The 20,524-nt window shown below is 36.4% G+C and overlaps 2 protein-coding genes across 2 annotated transcripts; one reads left to right on the forward strand and one right to left on the reverse strand.

Annotated features, from left to right (window-relative positions):
• Positions 1–353: 353 nt before the first annotated feature.
• On the forward strand, positions 354–3,411 carry LOC122605863 (cysteine-rich receptor-like protein kinase 2). Its single transcript, XM_043778822.1, has 8 exons — positions 354–775; positions 1,122–1,531; positions 1,640–1,759; positions 1,911–2,029; positions 2,111–2,330; positions 2,418–2,649; positions 2,742–2,895; positions 3,051–3,411. The coding sequence occupies exons 1-8, from the start codon at positions 357–359 to the stop codon at positions 3,312–3,314; spliced, it is 1,938 nt and encodes a 645-aa protein (XP_043634757.1). The 5' UTR covers positions 354–356; the 3' UTR covers positions 3,315–3,411.
• A 10,029-nt stretch (positions 3,412–13,440) lies between these two features.
• Positions 13,441–19,398, reverse strand: LOC122604608. Its single transcript, XM_043777485.1, has 3 exons — positions 17,083–19,398; positions 14,583–16,161; positions 13,441–14,078 (listed from the first exon to the last, which is right to left on the reverse strand). The coding sequence occupies exons 1-3, from the start codon at positions 19,396–19,398 to the stop codon at positions 13,441–13,443; spliced, it is 4,533 nt and encodes a 1,510-aa protein (XP_043633420.1).
• Positions 19,399–20,524: the final 1,126 nt, after the last annotated feature.

Genomic DNA, 20,524 nt, shown 5'->3' on the forward strand with positions numbered 1-20,524 from the left:
ATATAGATAAGAACTTAAAGTGATTTTTATAAATATATAGAGTATTTTTGGGTTCGGGTATGGGGATCGGGGATCGACGGTTTCCCATCCCCGTCCCTATCCCCATCGGGGAATAGATATGCATCTCCATACCCGTCCCCATCCCTGGTCAACTCGGGGATTCCCTGGTCAAATCGGGTGCGGGTATCGGGTTCCCTATCAGATACGGGTAATATTGTCATCCCTATCTATAAGTCAACTAATTACAGCTAAAGTCATTTCCTGATCACCTCAAGGAGAATATTTTTCTTTCAATTTTCTACATGTCTTGTTGAAGCTTTAGTGTTAAGACCAACATTGCATTCCATCTTCTGTCAATGGAAAGAAAAACTAGATTTCTCATCTCAAGACTTTCAAAATCTTCAAGGATTTCGGTTATGGTAGTCATGATTTACATGATGGCGGCGAAACAGGTGACTTCACAGTCGTCGGTTGATAGGAGTAACACTCTTTTAAGAAAATACTGTAGATTATACAATGCAATGAATGGACCGGCATATTTAAACAACCTCAACACCACCCTTTCTAGCCTTCGAAGACAACTATCCGTGGGACAAATTTACTTTGCCTTTTCACAAGCCGTGGATAACAATGAATTTGTGTATAGTTTCGCTATGTGTAGAGAGTATCTCTCGACCTCGCAGTGTCTGGCGTGTTTTGACACTGCAGCTAACGACACGAAAGCATGTGGTTTTGCCGATGGTGGTAATATGATTTATGATGATTGCAGTATCAGGTTAGTAGTACGTAATTTGTGAAAAGAATTATATATATATATGCTTGAGATTATTAGGAGTTGTGTCGCATATTAGAAGTCATTGAGATTGTAATTGTCGTTCTTAGAACTTAGGGGCTGGTGGAGCATTATACCAGATTATCATTAATTAACAACCTATTTCGGTTGGTTATAATTGTGCCATTCATTTGTTCTTACCTTTGATCTCTGTTACAATCTGTTTATTTAGTCAACTATTGCTTGGATTATGCCTTGATACATATTATTTTCTCGTTACAAACTTGTCAGTACAACGAAGCACACATTAGTACTCGTATATGCTAAAATGTACGTCTGTTGTTTATAGGTACGAGAACTATGTCCAAGTTTTTGGTAACATAAGGGATAATGATGCCCTTCCAGCCGGAGTCTGCACAAACAAGTCAGCGCCACAGCCAATAACAACTTTTAACAACATGGTAAATGAATTGTTGTCTGATATCCAAGTCAGCACTCCAAGAACATCTAATTTCTATGTAGCCTCCACAAGGCAAGTCTCGACCAACAATTCAACCGTGTATGCAGTTGCACAGTGTGTTAAAAACATAAGTCAAGCCGTTTGCGGTAACTGCTTGAATACAGCGTACAACAATTTACAAAATTGTCTGCCCGGTAAAGAAGGAAGGACCATTGACTTTTATTGTTTTATGAGGTATTCTGACACTCCTTTTTTCCAAAGGAACCAGACAATAGACATCACACCTTTCCTAACTAAAGGTGAGACATCTTATAATTCATTATTTTAACTGAGTCATTTTGATGCAATTAATTAGTGAAAATGTGTTAGTAGACTAATTTGGAGAAATTTGTATCTTTCTGTCATAGCAATTTCAAGCAAGTTGGGAGTTATAGCTGGAGTAAGTAGCGGGGTAGGTATCTTCGTTCTTATACTGGCTTTGTGGTTATGGTATCGACGACATAAGAATTCTAAGTCTGTTGGAGAAGGTAAAACACCGAAGAAGTACCGTTTCCTTACATTTTTCTTGATATTTTATGTTCATATATGTTTTCCTCAAGTTACATTTATTAACATCCATCTCAATGTGTACTTCTTAGATAATTATGATTACTTACTATATTTTATTCTTTTAATTAGATGATGACAATGGATTACAAGGAGGAAAAAGTTATAGCTACCAATGTTTGCGAATAGCAACTCATAATTTTGATGAACAATATAGAATCGGGAAAGGAGGTTTTGGTGAGGTATACAAGGTAATGATTTCATTTAGAATAAATGGTTCAAGTATATATTTAGCACAAACGATAATCGTTTCTTAGTTTGTCGCTTAACAGGCAATCATGGACGATGAGAGTGTAGTGGCAGTGAAGAAGCTTAATAGTTTCTTAGTTGGTAGTTGCACAGCAAAATCAGATTTTCTAAACGAAGTGAAGCTTACGAGTAATGTTCAACATAAGAATCTAGTACGCCAACTAGGTTGGTGTATTGAAGGACCCGAACTACTTCTTGTCCTAGAATACATTCCACAAGGCAGCCTTTCCAAATTCTTATGGGGTAATTAGATTTACTTACAAACCTATTTCTTGCAAGTTGTACAATAAACTTTTGACAAAGTGGAATTAAAAAGTACTTCATGGACAGGTGCTAAACGGGGCACATTAAACTGGCGAAAGAGATATGACATTATCTTTGGAGTTGCTAAAGGTCTCGCCCATCTTCATAATGAATTCCATGTAAAGATAATCCATAGAGATATAAAGTCGGAGAACATTCTTCTTGACGATGATTTGCAACCCAAAATCTGCGATTTTGGTTTGGCTAGATTTCAGACAGAGGATCAAACTCATATTAGCACAAAGCTTGCTGGGACTTTGTAAGTAACTGTACACATTCCCTTCCCTTTATAGAGTTACCCGATTCAAAAACTTAACCTTACTAATATGGTTCATGACGAGATCAATATAGGGGATACATGGCACCGGAATATGCAATCAATGGACATTTAACAGAGAAGGTTGACGCCTACAGCTTTGGCATCGTGGCCCTTGAAGTCGTTAGTGGTCGAAAATGTACTGATGTAAACTTTAGTGGACCTGACACAGATTACCTTCTTGAGCATGTAATATCCAATTTCCTTAATTGGTCTTTCCTTTTTATAACACATCTGAACTCAAGATCAGATATATACTTGATAATTCAAGGTGCATATTCAAGTATTAAAGATCTAACTGCAAATATATATATGTGATGAAAACTGCTTTGTCTTGTGAATAGGCGTGGCAGTTGTACGAGAGAGGTGAGCACATGGAGTTAATCGATGAAGCGTTAGCTACAGAGGAATACGATCAAGCAAGCGTGATGAGGACAATAGAGATTGCTCTAATGTGTACCCAGTCACCAGCTTCTTTAAGGCCAACCATGCCTGAAGTTGTTATAATGTTGTCAAGTGGACAATTTTTAGGGCCAAGGCAACTGGTCAAGCCTAGTTTCAATGATTCTCGCAGACTGATGAGACGCATAGTTGCAAATCGGTCCTAGAATACTACACAACTTGTATCGAGCTCTTAGGTACATTTTAGGACAGTTGCAGCCCAACACATTATTGTGATCATATATATCTTGTTCTTCTTGATTTTGGCATAGGAGTTTGAAATTATCACTTAGGGTACAGCACTTTATCGAGACAAAAAAAGAAGGAAAAAAAAAAAAGAAAAAAAGGAACTTCAACTAATATTGAAAAGGGGAAATTTCATAAATAGAGAACCTTTTTATCTAGTATCAAAACCTAAGATAGCAGTAACTCACTTTACAGAATCTAGTCGATCGACTATTTGTACAATGTCGATCCGTGTTATGCAACACACTGTGAATATATAGCCACTAAAGTACTGATATGATGTCTATCTTGTATTGTATGAACATTCAAACTATCTTACTGAAGTGTTGGTATATATCGAATGCCATAATAATGGATAATATCCACTAGTAAGTTTCTTATGTAAAAAACTATATACAATTTCAATACAGGCATTTCGTCGAACACTTGGAAAGCAACTAAAGACTAGATATATAATGTAATGTGGGAAATGGGAATGAGCCACGATATATATCAAGGAAGGCTGGCCGGTTGGTTGATTGAAAACTATAAATTAACCAATTAATGTAATGTTGATTTAATTTTTTTGAATGGAAAAATTTAGATAAGATATTAAGTTGATTGGACGAAGCGAACATCATTCCTACTAACCCCTTATTACCCAATATAGCTTAGGGCGAAGGTGTAAAACCCATAGGAGTGTTTCGGCCGAAGTCCAAAACGGAGGAGAGGAGGAGAGATTTCTTATGTGTGTATTGATTTAAAACAAGCCCTCTATATATAGGGGATAATTAGGTTAAAATAATCTTAGAAAACAAGTTAGAATTAAGGCTTTCTAAGCCTTAATCCAACCACCCCCGTCACTTTTTGGTTTGTTGGTTTCATTGCCCCCCATCTTTTGGCACAAATCGGCAAATTATCATGGCACATTTTAAGTGAACATTGGTAAATGTTGGATGCTTTGGCATATTTTGACAAGAATTGACACTATACTTTTGAATTTGTCAAGATTTATCACATTTTGACAAAAAATCAAGAGGCCACAAGGAAAATATTTAGTTATAACAAAACTTGTCAATTTATCAAATGTTGACAATGTACTATTGCTTATGACCGTTTAACTGTTCAAAACATTACTATTAAGATTTATAAATAATATAAATTTTCCATGAAAAAAAAGGAAATTGGATAGAAACCCATATACCCATGTACCAATTGGTATCTACTAAACCCCAGGCTAGTGTTCATGTTATTATCAATTACTTAATAATCTTTTGATTATCTCAAGTTTACCTTTAGCAAGACTCGAACCAAGACCTTCCCTGAAAAGTAACGGCTGGTAGCCATTGGGCTATTACCCAATAGTTAAATTTTCCATGAATTAATATCCCAAAACGTTGCTTCTAATATAAATCATGAATTCTTAATATAATAATAGTAATATTAATATCGTTGATAAATGTTATCACATAAATTTTTATACCGGGATGTGGTTGTGACTTGTGAGCACTGAGCACCCACCGATCAGCACTCAGCAGCAATAAAAGCCCAAGTAGTCACCATCAACTCAAATACTCAGGTTAGTTCTATATACATGGATCACATATTCACATATATTCAATATATATATATATATGGGTGAGTTATTTTGAGAAATTCCCTAAAAAAAAAACTCAAAGAACCATTCTGTATCATACATTCTTTTTCTTTTTTTCTCTCTTCAATTAAATAATAAAATTCACTCAAATCATTCAAAATGTTCTAACTCACAAACCGTAAATCATTAGAGAAAACAAAAAACATAGGTAGTCTTAAAATTTCGTCCTCTTTCATTAGAGATCCAATTCGATATACTTTTAACGACTTTTTAATTTTTTTTTTCTTTTTGGTAGTTACACATAACTTACACATGTGTAGGTTGAACTTACACATGTGTAAGTTGAACTTACACATGTATTACATGTGTAGGTTGAACAAAAATTATGATTCGGAACGGGTTTCGCCCTTAAGGATATTCATAAACCAAAGCTAGTGGGGGTGACAGGTCATAGAGGGTGATAGGTCATAGGGTGATAGGTCATAGAGGGTGATAGGTCACAGGGGGTGACCAGTGAGGGGTGATCTACCTAACGAGCTCCGCCCTTAGCCTCTATTCCTCCGCCATGGACTGACGGGCTCCGTCCTTGGCTACCATGGCTCTGCCATGGATTGACGGGCTCCGCCCTTGACCTTCATTGTTGTGTACATATGTTTATTTACTAATTTACATATGAAAACAATGATCTTACACATGTGTAGGATGAACTTACACATGTGTAGGATGAACGCGATGGGAAAAAAAACGAAAATTAAAAAGTCGTCAAAATTATATCGAATTGGATCTCTAATGAAAGAGGACGAAATTTTAAGACAACCCATGCTTTTTGTTTCGTCTAACGATTTACGGTTTGTGAAATAAAGCATTTTAAATGATTTGGTGAATTTTCTTATTTAATGGAAGAGAGATTAAATATAAGTAAATGAGTAGTCTAGAATTGTTCTCGCGTTCTTTTTTACTTGTGAGTTCTCAAATAAACCATCCTATATATATATATATATGTTTTTAACAACATACAGCAATGAAAATATAATAGTTTTATAAGGATTTAGGATTAATTATTTTCCATATACTGAATATACATAAAACATTTCGTGTATATGATAAAAAAGTGTTTTAAATAAACTAAACACTAAAGTAAATATTAAATTATACAAATATTACAGTCTTATCGATTTGAAAACTATTTTAAATAAACTTATCATTTAACCGAGAATTAAATATTCCGATTAGTTAATTAGACTTTAGGCAATGACCCACTAGCAAAAGGTAAGACAACCAGAGGTAGGGCTATCAATGGGTTCAGTTCGGGTTGGCAGGTTCGGGTTGGTGGGTTGAAAAACTCCGACCCTGACCCAACTCTCTAAAAATTTCAGGTCAGAAATTGCAACCCTGACCCACAATCCGTCAACCCATGACCCAACCCATATGACCCGAGAAGCAAAAATATATAAATATAAAATGGAATAAATCAACCAATATAAAGCTTTATCATTGATGGTGTAAGCCGAAAACGAAGGGTACAAAAAAGAAAAAAATACGAGGGTATTGTTAATACTTGGCACAAAGTTAACAAACTTACCGACTCATCCTACATCACTTATCATCTCACAAAATTTTGAATCCTTCTTTTATTTCATATTTGAAATTACTTTAGGTTAGAAATATAAAAAATGAGAATAGGACGTATGAGTTAGTGTAATGTGGAGTATGAACGTTGGGTTGGCGGGTCGACCTGACAACCCAACCCGGACTCAACCCATAAAAAATCAGGTTGACGGGTTGGCGGGTCGAAAATACTCAACCCTAACCTGATTTTTTTCGGGATTGGCGAAATTGACAGCCCTAACTAGAGGGGATCTCTCAAGTTATTTCCTCAAGTTGATAAAATCTTGACTTTTGATTGAAAATCAAGGAATTCAGAGACAAGATTCAAAGATTAGGGTCAAGATTACCCTAACATAAATAGTCATGTTAGGGTAAATTGAGAGAATCCCCTCCTAAGTCAACCACGGATTATTTATCGTAAAACAAAAGTTTAAGTCTTGTCAAATATAATTAGCCTTACTAATATTAAATCTGTTTATCTGTGAGTTGTGAGGAACCTGCGAGATTTTCATTCAGCGCTGTTGCTCAACTTATGATGATAGTTTGGGTTTAGATTGTCAGATTAAGGTGGTGTTTGTTTATTGTCTTAATAAATAAGTCATGACTTAATCAAAAATACTTAATTCATTAAGTCATTAAATGTGTTTATTTTTTTACTTAATACATAAAAAATAAGTATTGACTTAATCCATACAAATATTATTTATCTATGCAGTTACTTTATCAATTAAGTCTAATGAATAAAAAAACAAACAGCTCTAAAGTCTTTATCATTTGACAGTAAGGGATTATTTTTATTCAAAGGTCTCGTATAAAACAAAAAATTCAAACGATTGATTATATTAGAATTAAGATTCCAATTTTTTTTCAACCAATTGCTAGTTCTAGTTATTTTCATTCAAAGTAAAATTAAAGAAAGTATATGGAATGGAATTCAAATCATGCTAATCATATTCAACGCTAATATTTTCAAAACAAATTCTTTTTATTACGAGTAATATTTACAAAAAAATGTTTAATGGATGAGGATTTTCTAAAGTTTAAAAAGTCAAGTTAAGAGAATCATAGTCTATGGATTAAAATTAAAGGTTAAGATTCAAATATCTTATGACCCTTAATTTTAATCCATTGAGCCATGATTATCTTAACTTTACCCTTCAAGTTGTTTTCAACTTTCAGGGATCTCCATCCATGTTTAATAGACTTAATTAATATGTCTAATAATAGACTTAAAAATGTTAAAGATTAAGAGAAAAAAACCCATACTACATGCGTAAAACATTTAAAACATTAGACACATCTTTAAGTTTATTAACTGTATCTTCTCATGCCATATATTTTTATCTTATTATTAAGTTTATGTTTTAGTCATCTCCAGATGTTAAATGCTAATATTAACCCGATGTTAAAAAAAAGAAAATAAATGTAACAATAATAATATAGAAGTAGAAATTTATACTATTCATCGCCCTAAACTACATGAAAAATGGAAACATATGATTTTCGAAAAACCTCTCAATTAATCCATCCATATAAATGTGACCTTAATTTCTCGTTATAATATAATAGGCTGAAAACTATAATGTCTTTTGATCGATGTCGTTGGACCGATCAAAAATATAAACTAAATACCACTAATTAGTTAGGGTAAGTCGAATATCGTTCCACAGGGAATCACGGGAAAGTGTTAAACAAGTTTACAAAATTAATTAATCTAGGCATAAACTTAAAATCGATTGATTGATTGATTTAGTTAAAACTAAAAATGATTATTGACTTAACACAATAATTCAATTAAACAAAATAGACCATTCTCATGCTCCCAATTATGTTTTCAAATATGTAATCTAACTTATACTCATTGGAAACCACATAGACATAATTCGTTATAACGTTTGGATTGAATAAATTCAAGAACTAGACTAATCGATTGTGATGATTCACGATAACGAAAACCGGGGAATTGACACAACTAGACTTCTAATTCATTAAAATAAACTATGAGTTCATAAGAAATTCATTCAATAATCAATGATCAATTAACAAGTTAAAACCAAACGATAGATGAATTCCATTCAAGTCATGAACAAATAATCATTCAAACAATCCAAACAACATTAGATGTAAAAGACTAATAAAGGATTAAACATCTAATCCAACATGAGTATGAGAAAGATTGAACATAAATGGCTTACATAATTATTCACATGAGAATGATCAATAGAAAACCTAGCCTATCATCTTCATCATTGAATCTTCAATTTGAATTGTCATCTTCATGAATTGGTGATTTGATGATGATTTTGGGGTCTTCTCTATGTTAGGAACTGATATTGTGAGTGAATATTATGAATGGTAACTTCCCAAGTCGTCAATTGAATTGTATATAACTGAAAGTTAATTAAAACCATAAAAATCGGGTTTCTGATCTGCAACTGGCGTAACCTACTACCCCCTGGGCGTAAGTTACGCCCCTTGGATTTTCAACTGGCGTAACCTACTGCCAAGTCTGGCGTAAGTTACGCCCTTTGTAATTTCAGAATTCCAGATTTTTGCTTCTTGGTTCCTTGACTCGTTTCTTGATTCAATTAGCTCCATTTCATCACCTAGTGCCTGAAACACTTAACAAACATAAGGGTACCCCTAATCGTCTATTAAGCTTCACAAAACAACTTGATTTTACATCTTAAAATTATGCACTCTAGGCGTTTATCATCTTTCCGGAACTTAACTCTTTTCGTCCCGAAAAGACATTCATCATGTGTCAAAGCTAATTTACAATCCTATAATACTTCCTATCATCAAAGAAACACCATATAAGAATTATATCAACTATACATATTTGTAAAACTCAATTTTCAAGCAACCTTCAAAGTACACTTGGGCAAAACTAAGCAATGCAAACCAAACTACATAACACAACCAACTCATGAGACTTACAACTATCAAAAGATTTACAACTAGTAAATAAAAATATATAAATGTGCAATTAAACCTAATAAACCTCAAATTCGTCACAATACATGCATCACACTCTCACAATGTGCACTCCCCTCGGTTCATATTTGAGTGAATTAGCAAAAGATGTGCCAATATATATATGAATATGAAGCTCTCAACTCATTATTGCACACTAAAAGTCATAGGCTAGTACACAGATCGAATCAAGACCTCATAACTCAAACTATTACTTCGGTATTCATACAAGATTGATGGAATGAAACACAGTAATGATTCTCAATTGGCGATTTACTAGAATGATTTTGGAACAATTCACTTTTGGTTCTTTTGGATCAACTTACATGGATAATTGACTTGAATTTGACTTTTAACCATATACTTTGATTTTTCAACCGGATATTTCAATTTGACTTCAATTTGTTCTTTCTTTCGATTCATTATCATAAACAACACAACTTTGAACTATTAACAGATTTTATGACGAGGTGAAGTGAACTATGGAGTGATTTGTATGATTGTTTTATGATTTTAAGCACATAATTCAAGCTAGAGGTCTCGACACGGTAAGTATACTAGTTCTAACCTAATGTTCAATAATGATTCACACAATATGATGATCACGAAAAATAATGCTACGCTAACAATCTAAATCAATCGTCGACGAGGCGTTTTTCTCTCATGAAATTGAAGGATATAACGGATAAATAAGTATGATGCATGCATTATAACTCAAAATTGGCATATTACCTTCAATTGTACATTTCTATGTTTTTACTTGCTAGCAACTCTATCAAGCGGCTTATAAATCAATCATGTCATGCAATCTAGCCTATACTACCTAGCTCCACTTACATATACTCATCTAATTACAAGAAAATCTCATTTTACAAATATGTATAACTAATATAACTCGAACATTTTGTCTCTTTGATTCAATTCCATAATACAAGAAAGTAAATTAACAATAAATTAACAAGAAATTTGAAATCTACCTATGAATTGAAAATGCAAAAGCACAAAAACAAATAAATAAATAATCACATAATCACACAAGAAATAACAAAAATAAAAATGAAAAGAAGGTACCGATCACTGTCGTGGACCTCGTGATCCAAAAATCGATTCCATCAAACCCCGATAGAGAGATTGGGCTTCAAATGGATCCGAAGCTGCTGGTGATGCATCCGAAGTATCCTCGACCCGACCGACACAAGAATGTCGGGGAAACCATTCAGAATCATAACTTTGAGGATATGCTGGATGAGCTGTAGGATTAAACGGCTGTGTATAATCGTATGGTGGGGGAGTTTCTACATAATCAAGACCTGCAATGTGGTCCTGATGATGGCAGACCTGCTCATAATAATCGAACTGCTGTCTTCTATGTTGTTCATGAGCATACGCCATAGCTAATTCATAACTCCGCCTCTGTACACCACTCTGAGCAGTAATATCCCACATACTCCTCTCATAGGAGGTCCACTGATCATACTCCTGAGGCCTATCATAACCAAAACTCGGCCCTGTACCTCCTATCCCAGCTCCCAGCAAACCATCTCTTCTTCCTTGAACACCTTCTTGAGGCCTACTTGATTCACCCCTTTGACTAGCACCCATTGATTCCACCAGTGCTATTGCCTCTTCCCGAGTAACCCCCTGCTTAGGGGCTACCAAGTACCCACCAACCTTCAAATCCTTAAGGAGTCTAAACTGTGGATGATCTTGAAACTCCCATTCATTCCCTTTCAACAATCTCTTCCTTGTATAAGGAGTACCATCCAAAAACTGTAAATTAGTATCCTTTGGGACTACCTTATTGATTTGAAGTAGGCGAGAAATAAGTTTCGGGTGAGGGATGACAAGCTTGTTCCTCTTGTTCCTTGCCTCCCAAATATTAAACATCATAATCTGTCTAAGTGATAAGGCTAGGTTCCCCGTTACCAAGGCATATAAAACAATAACATCCTGATGCCTAACCATACTTTTATCACTGGTTCTGGGGCAAACATTCCAAAGTAACATTGACATTATCAACCGGGGCAGTGGTTTCAACAAAGAACGCTCCAACCTAAATGTTGTGCTCAAACTGTCTCTTCTAACATCAAAAATCTCAGAAAGCATATCAATCCAATTAGGTGGTGTTTCCGCCCCTGCCAAATATTTCTCATCTACATAATCACAAGCCCTTCCCGACGTAGCACCCGTGTCAAATTTTGCTATTTTATCTAAAGTAGCAAAAGACATTATCACCTTCTTTCCATTTACCGTGCCTACTAACTTAGAAGACACAGGAGGGTTACTACCATGAATTAATTCTAAGGTACTTAACCAATCCATAATACCATTTAAGTACACCTCAGAATTATCATTATTGGTCCAAACCAAGGCTTGTTTCCACCCCATTTGCTCAAAGGCCTCAATCATCCCAAATCCCCGAAATTCTGACAAATCAAGTGGCCTTTCCCCCAACAATTGATCCTCAAGATGTCTAGCCTCCCCCATTTTTTCTTTAAACAAAATTGGTTGCCATTCAAGAGGTAATGTAAATAAGGGGATACCTTGACGCCATTCCGGTTTATCCACTTCAACTTCCATTTCATCACTTCTCTGCTGTGAGTTTTCTTCTTCTGATGATGATGATGATGATTCTTGAATAACCACTTGCCTTTTCTTCTTCTTTTGTTGACTAGAAGAAGTGTCACCTTTCTTGCTTAAATTCTTGACCATCTTTCCTGCCTTCTTTAGAGCATCCATGTCAACAACTAACACAAAGTAACAACTTTAGCAAAGGTTAGTGAATTAAACAAAAATTAAGAAGAAATTTCAAAAAAATTCAAAATTAAACTCACATGAATCTTGAAAATTAGGCTGAAATTAAACAAACAAAGATAGGGGTTTTGTAGCCCTCGAAAAGTTATGCAATTTAGCCTAAAGAATTGTTAGAATTGATGAAGAATTGAAGAAGTAATTAGAGATTGAAGGTTAGGGTTTTGTGGAAAATAATTGGGGAAGAAAGAATTGAGAGATAGAGATATGTTCAGATATATGTGGGTGAAAAGAAAAAGAATTCTGGTTGTGATTGTAATTAAAAAGTTTTAAAATTTTCTGGATTTAAAAAAAATAAATTCGACCTTCTGTTTTCGACCTTCTGTTACGCCAGGCAGGGGCGTAACCTACGCTGGGAAGGGCCGTAACTTACGCCAGTAGTATTCAGACATAAGTCTCAGTTATACTTACCGTACCCTACGCCCTATGTAGGCGTAACCTACGCCTGATCAAAAACACTTACCGTAACTTACGCCAGAAAGGGGCGTAACTTACGCCTATCTGGAAATAGTCATTTTGGCGTCTTCGGAGGCGTAAACAGAGGATTTTTGGCGTAAACTAAAATAGCCACTTCCAGGGCACCGTAACCTACGCCAAGGCTGGCGTAGCTACGCTAAATTGAAATTTTGCAAATCCTTTGTACCGTAAGTTACGCCAGTTAGGCCGTAGCTTACGCCCTTATGAATTTTATTTTATTTTATTTTTTTATTTTTATTTTTTTTTTTAACTACAGCCACATTGATTGCAATTGGTTATAAAAATAGACTCCCTTCCCTAACTTAAAGGCACATTGTCCTCAATGCACGCCCGAAATTAGAGATGAGTTACTCAACTACGTAACTTGCAAAACGTTTTCCTTTTTCACCCAAACTGACCTTCCCCAACTTAATTCTCAAACATAAGTGCTGGGAATTAAGTTTTCATGTGTGATTATGCTACAAAACACTCAAACAAATAAATAAAAATGCAAACAAGCTAACTTACCGAAAATGAGGCTAGAAAACAAACAAACAACGGGTTGCCTCCCGTTTAGCGCTAAGTTTATTGTCCTCAGCCCGACATTACCTCAATTTGATTCATGCAAGATCATAAGATGGTGGACTTGAGATGAAGTTCACCATTTCCTTTGTAGAGCCATTAATGTCACTTGCATCCAAATAAGGCTTCAAACGGTGCCCATTGACTATTTGCTTCACTCCATCCTTTGGATCCTCAATTTCAATTTCACCAAACTTTCCGACTCTTGTAATAACATATGGACCCATCCACTTGCTCTTGAGTTTTCCCGGAAAGAATTTGAGCCTTGAATTGTAAAGCCACACCTTTTGGCCAACTTCGAACACCTTTTTCTTTAATTTGGCATCATGAACCGCTTTCATCTTGTCTTTGTATGTTGATGCGCATTCATATGCTTCATTTCTCAGTTCTTCCAATTCGCACAATTGCAACTTTCTTTCCTTACCTGCACTCTCAAAATCCATGTTAACGGCCTTAACGGCCCAAAAAGCCCTATGTGCAAGCTCAAGTGGAAGATGACAACCCTTCCCATAAACCAACCGATATGGTGTAGTGCCAATAGGTGTTTTAAAAGCGGTTCGATAAGCCCATAAAGCATCATTCAATTTTGTTGACCAATCCTTTCTATCGGGCCTAACCGTCTTTTGCAAAATTTCTTTAATTTGCCTATTGGAAACCTCAACTTGACCACTCGTTTGTGGGTGGTAAGGAGTAGCAATTCGGTGGTTCACGCCATACCGTTTGAGAAGTTTGCCAAACTGAAAATTTTTAAAATGAGATCCCCCATCACTTATGATCACACGAGGAATTCCAAATCTTGAGAAAATGTTACTTTGAACAAACTTGCAAACAACGGTATGGTCATTGGTTTTAGTGGCAATGGCTTCCACCCATTTTGAAACATAATCTACGGCTACTAAAATGTAGTAATTACCAAAGGAATTAGGGAATGGACCCATGAAATCAATGCCCCAAACATCAAAAATATTAACAACTAAAATAGGTTGCATGGGCATTTCGTTTCTTTTGGTAATACTACCTAGTTGTTGACACCTAACACACTTTTTAACAAATTCAGCGGCATCTTTAAAGATACTAGGCCAAAACAAACCACACATAAGAACCTTATGACCTGTCTTTTGGCCGCTGAAGTGACCTCCACATGCAAATGAGTGTGCATGAGTCAAAACCTCTTGAATTTCTTCTTCCGGAACACATCTTCTCACCAATTGATCCGGGCCCACTTTAAACAAATCCGGCTCATCCCAAATGTATTGCTTTGCTTGTGCCAAGAATTGTTGTTTCTTTCTCTTAGGCCAATGTTCCGGTATCTTACCTGCAGACAAGAAATTCACAAAATTTGCATACCAAGGAACAATAGAAATGGTTAGTAAATGTTCATCCGGAAACGTTTCATTGATCTCCTTGGTTGATCCATCATCCATTGATTGAATCCTTGACAAGTGGTCCGCTACCACGTTCTCACTTCCTTTCTTGTCTCGAATCTCCAAATCAAACTCTTGTAGTAGCAACACCCACCGAATTAGCCTTGGTTTTGCATCCTTTTTCTCCATCAAATGCTTCACCGCGCTATGATCTGTGTACACTATCACTTTGCTACCACAAATGTAAGAACGAAACTTGTCAAGTGCATAAACAACAGCAAGCAATTCTTTTTCGGTGGTTGTATAATTCAATTGGGCATCCGATAAAGTTTTGCTTGCATAATAAATCACAACGGGTTTCTTGTCTACCCGTTGCCCCAAAACAGCCCCGATTGCAAAATCACTTGCATCACACATAATTTCAAATGGCATGGACCAATTTGGTGATTGCAAAATGGGGGCTTCAACCAATTTCTCTTTCAAGGTTTCGAAAGCTTTTAAACACTCTTCATCAAAAACAAAAGGTACATCTTTTAGTAACAAATTACACAAAGGTTTTGTTATGACACTAAATCCTTTGATGAACCTTCTATAAAACCCGGCGTGTCCAAGAAAAGAACGGACACCCTTAACATTGGTTGGAGGGGGTAAAGTAGAAATCACTTTGATTTTGGCCCGGTCAACTTCCATGCCTTTATTTGAAATTACATGACCCAAAACCGTCCCCTCTTGAACCATGAAGTGGCTCTTTTCCCAACTTAAAACCAAATTTGTCTCAACACATCTTTTCAAAACTTTGGTAAGCTCATCAAGACAATTATCAAAGGTTTGACCAAAAATTGAAAAATCATCCATAAAGATTTCTAGTGATTCACCGACCATATCTGAAAAGATACTCATCATACACCTTTGAAAGGTGGCTGGAGCATTACACAAACCGAATGGCATTCGCCTAAAGGCAAAAGTCCCATAGGGGCATGTGAATGTGGTCTTGTGTTGGTCATCGGGATGGATAGCAATTTGATTATAACCTGAATAACCATCTAGAAAACAATAAAACTTCTGACCTGCAAGTTTTTCGATGATTTGATCAATGAATGGTAATGGGAAATGATCTTTTGAAGTAGCGGTATTCAATTTCCTGTAATCAATGCACACCCTCCACCCGGTGATGGGTCGGGTAGCAATTTGCTCACCACTATCTCCTTTCACCACTTGAATTCCGGCTTTCTTAGGTACCGTTTGTGTTGGACTCACCCATGTACTATCCGAAATTGGGTAAACAATTCCAGCATCCAACCATTTTAGCACCTCCTTCTTCACAACTTCACGCATATGAGGATTCAACCTTCTTTGAGCATCACGTGAAGGTTTTGCTTCAGAATCGGTGATTATCTTATGCATCACAATTGATGGACTAATACCTTTTAAGTCGGCAATTGTCCACCCAATGGCCGCCTTGTTTTCCTTGAGCACTTTTAGCAATGCCTTTTCTTGCACTTCTTCCAAATTTGATGCAATAATCACCGGTAAAGTTTGTTCTTCTCCCAAAAATGCATACTTCAAATGAGATGGGAGCTCTTTCAACTCAACTTGTGGTGGACTTTCAATGGAAGGCTTGAGATGAGTATCAATATGATCCGGTAGACTTTCCACCAAGTGAGTCCATGGTGGTCTACCTTCTTGAATTGCCATGATCTCCCAATCTTTCTCTTCCTTCTTCAATGTTTCACTATGCTCCACAATTAACCTGTCAACTAAAGCACAAGACTCCCGTGTGTCCTCCTCATTTTCATGAGAAATACACTCATCAATGACGTCCGCCATAAAGCATTCGTCACTAACTACGGGGTTAGGAACACTAGCAAAAACATTCAATCTAATCTTACGGTTGCCAAAGGTCATTTCAACCGTACCCCTTCTACAATCAATTAATGCATTAGCGGTGGCCAAAAAGGGTCTACCCAAGATAACGGTGGGTTGCCTAACATTACCGCTTGGTGCAAAATCAAGTACCAAAAAGTCTACGGGGTAGTAAAAATCCTCCACTTTAACTATGACATCTTGGACAATTCCCCTAGGGAGTTTGAGTGACAAATCAGCCATCACCAAGGTGGTGTCGACTTTTTCCAATGGTCCAAAGTCATATTGGTCATACAAAATACCCGGTAGGATACTCACACCCGCCCCAATATCCAAAAGTGACCTTTTCATCTTAAAATCACCAACTTGAATTGTAATCAAAGGTGCTCCTGGATCTTGGAGTTTGGGTGGGAGTATGCCCATCACAACGGCACTAACTTCCTCATTTAAAACAATTTTCTTTGGAAGCTTATGCTGCCGTTTTTGGGTACACAAGTCCTTGAGGTATTTAGCATAAGCCGGAACTTGTTTGATTATGTCAATAAGAGGTATATTGATTTTCACTTGTTTAAAAATTTCCCACATTTCTTCCTCATGGGGACCTCTTTTCTTAAGTGTAGGCCTAAGTTTTGGATCAATCAAAGCCAAAGGGAAAGGAATGGTATTACCCTCCATATCCTTACCTTGTTTTTCAGAAAATTTTTCACTAGACCTATTGTTTTTTACCTCTTTAAAAGACACTTTTTTACTTGGTTTAGGCAAAACAAATTCCGGTTCATGCTCACTATCTTGGTCATCATCAACTTCCTCCACCACACCATCTACCAGTGATGATGAAGGTTCAACTTTATTATCATAAATCCTACCACTACGAAGAGTACTTACATTATTTATCTCCACATTCTTGATATTCTTTGAGCCGCTACTTTGGTGTTGTGGATTGATCTTTGTGTCACTTGGTAGCTTCCCCGGATCCTTTCTCAACGCAGCCACATCTTCCGCCAATTGACCAACTTGCTTTTGCAAACTTTCAACCGTTTTGTCCCGAATCTCATTCTTTCGATCCATTTCCTTCAAGTACTCCATAATCTCCCCGGTTGATACCTCATTACCTCCCGAATTCCCACCTTGGTTATTACCTTGTTGATAGTTCCTTGGATAGCCTCTATTGAACCCTTGATTTTGGCCACCTTGATAATTTCCTTGGTTGTAATTTCGGTTTTGGAACGGTTGAGATGGTGCTCCACTGGTTTGGTTGTTTCCTTGAAAGTTCGGGTTGAGTTGGTTTGATGAATTCCCATATCTAAGATTGGGATGGTTTCTCATTCCCGGATGATAAATGTTGGAGTTCATGTCAAATGGCCTCTTTTCTCCAAACACTTGATTCACCTCTTCAACTTCTTCCGGGAGTAATGGACATTGCAAAGCCGTATGCCCAAGCTCATCACAACTCTCACAAATCGGGTATTCTTGAGAAACTTGAGCAACACCCCTATTTTCAGCTTTCCCCAACTTGGCAAACTTTCGCTCCAATGCCTCAATTCGATCTTTTGTTGCTTGATCACTTGTTGATGATAATGAAGCAATTGGATGCCTTGCCCTCCTATTTGATTGAGCTTGTCTCTTTGAATTCACACTCATCTTCTCCAAGAATTCCCAATCAACATCTTCGGGATTTGTCAAGAAAGTACCATTGCTAATAGAATTCACATCTCTTTTCTCTTCCGGTAACAAACCATCATAGAAAGCCGTGATCAACTCCCATTTAGCAATCCCATGGTGTGGACAAGTTCTCAACAACTCATTAAACCTCTTAAATGACTCATGAAATGTTTCACCCGATTGTTGTTGAAAGGTTCTAATGGAGGTTCTTGCATCACTAGTCTTTTGCATTGTATAATACTCATCCAAGAATTGTTGTTGCATTTCAGCCCATGTAAAGATACTACCCGATGGCAAAGCTAAGAACCATTGCTTCGCTTTATCCTTCAAAGTGAACTGAAACAAAACTAGTTTAATCTCATCCGGTGAGAATCCTTGACCTCCAATGGTACCACAAATAGCCTCAAACTCTGACAAATGCAAATAAGGCTCCTCCGTTGCTTTTCCATAGAAACTCGGTAATATACTCAAACATTGAGGTCTTACCTCAAACGCTCTACCCCTCAACACCGGTGGTACTATAGGTGAAGCATTAACGGCGATGGTGGGTCGAAAATGACTATCAACTCCTTGTGGTGGAGGTTGATAGTTCATGTTTGGAGCAGCTCGATTACGTGGTGGGTAAATTGGGTGGTTTCCATGACGGTTGTGGTTTGGTGGTCCTTGAGGAAATCTTTGGTTAATTGGAGGTTGGTTAAATTGCGGGTATTGGCGGTTTGGTGGTTGAACATAATCCTCCCCATCATTCCATTCATACCCATCCGAATGGTCATCAAACCTCCTATCATCCCAATTAGCAACTCGATCATACACATCCTCCGTATACCGTGATCTATCTCCAACATAGGTTGGTGTTCCAAATCGGTGAGGAGTTGTAAAACCACTCCTCTTGGATCGGGGTGGTTGTTGATATTGGTCTTGATGTTGATAGTTTGGTTCAAAGTTGGGTTCATGTTGAATTCCGGCGGGTTGGGTCTTTGGTGGAATGTTTCTTTGTGAATTACCGGGGTCACTCATAGTTGCACGGTGAAGTATTCGGTTTCTCCTAGCTGTTTTCTCAATTTCCGGATCAAACAACAATGGTGACTTCTTCTTTGAATACCTCATATGCATATACAAACAACCTGTAGCCTACACACAATGAACACACCTAGCGTAAAACTGAAATACAAGAATAAAAAGGAAATAAACAAACTAACAACTAAAACTAGACTACTTCTTTTTGGATTTTTTTTTTTTGAAAATTTTAACAAATTACAAACAAACTTTAACACTTTGCACACCGATTCCCCGGCAGCGGCGCCAAAATTTGATCGATGTCGTTGGACCGATCAAAAATATAAACTAAATACCACTAATTAGTTAGGGTAAGTCGAATATCGTTCCACAGGGAATCACGGGAAAGTGTTAAACAAGTTTACAAAATTAATTAATCTAGGCATAAACTTAAAATCGATTGATTGATTGATTTAGTTAAAACTAAAAATGATTATTGACTTAACACAATAATTCAATTAAACAAAATAGACCATTCTCATGCTCCCAATTATGTTTTCAAATATGTAATCTAACTTATACTCATTGGAAACCACATAGACATAATTCGTTATAACGTTTGGATTGAATGAATTCAAGAACTAGACTAATCGATTGTGATGATTCACGATAACGAAAACCGGGGAATTGACACAACTAGACTTCTAATTCATTAAAATAAACTATGAGTTCATAAGAAATTCATTCAATAATCAATGATCAATTAACAAGTTAAAACCAAACGATAGATGAATTCCATTCAAGTCATGAACAAATAATCATTCAAACAATCCAAACAACATTAGATGTAAAAGACTAATAAGGATTAAACATCTAATCCAACATGAGTATGAGAAAGATTGAACATAAATGGCTTACATAATTATTCACATGAGAATGATCAATAGAAAACCTAGCCTATCATCTTCATCATTGAATCTTCAATTTGAATTGTCATCTTCATGAATTGGTGATTTGATGATGATTTTGGGGTCTTCTCTATGTTAGGAACTGATATTGTGAGTGAATATTATGAATGGTAACTTCCCAAGTCGTCAATTGAATTGTATATAACTGAAAGTTAATTAAAACCATAAAAATCGGGTTTCCGATCTGCAACTGGCGTAACCTACTACCCCCTGGGCGTAAGTTACGCCCCTTGGATTTTCAACTGGCGTAACCTACTGCCAAGTCTGGC

The sequence above is a fragment of the Erigeron canadensis genome, chromosome 6 (assembly GCF_010389155.1).
Source record: "Erigeron canadensis isolate Cc75 chromosome 6, C_canadensis_v1, whole genome shotgun sequence".
Taxonomy (NCBI): domain Eukaryota; kingdom Viridiplantae; phylum Streptophyta; class Magnoliopsida; order Asterales; family Asteraceae; genus Erigeron; species Erigeron canadensis.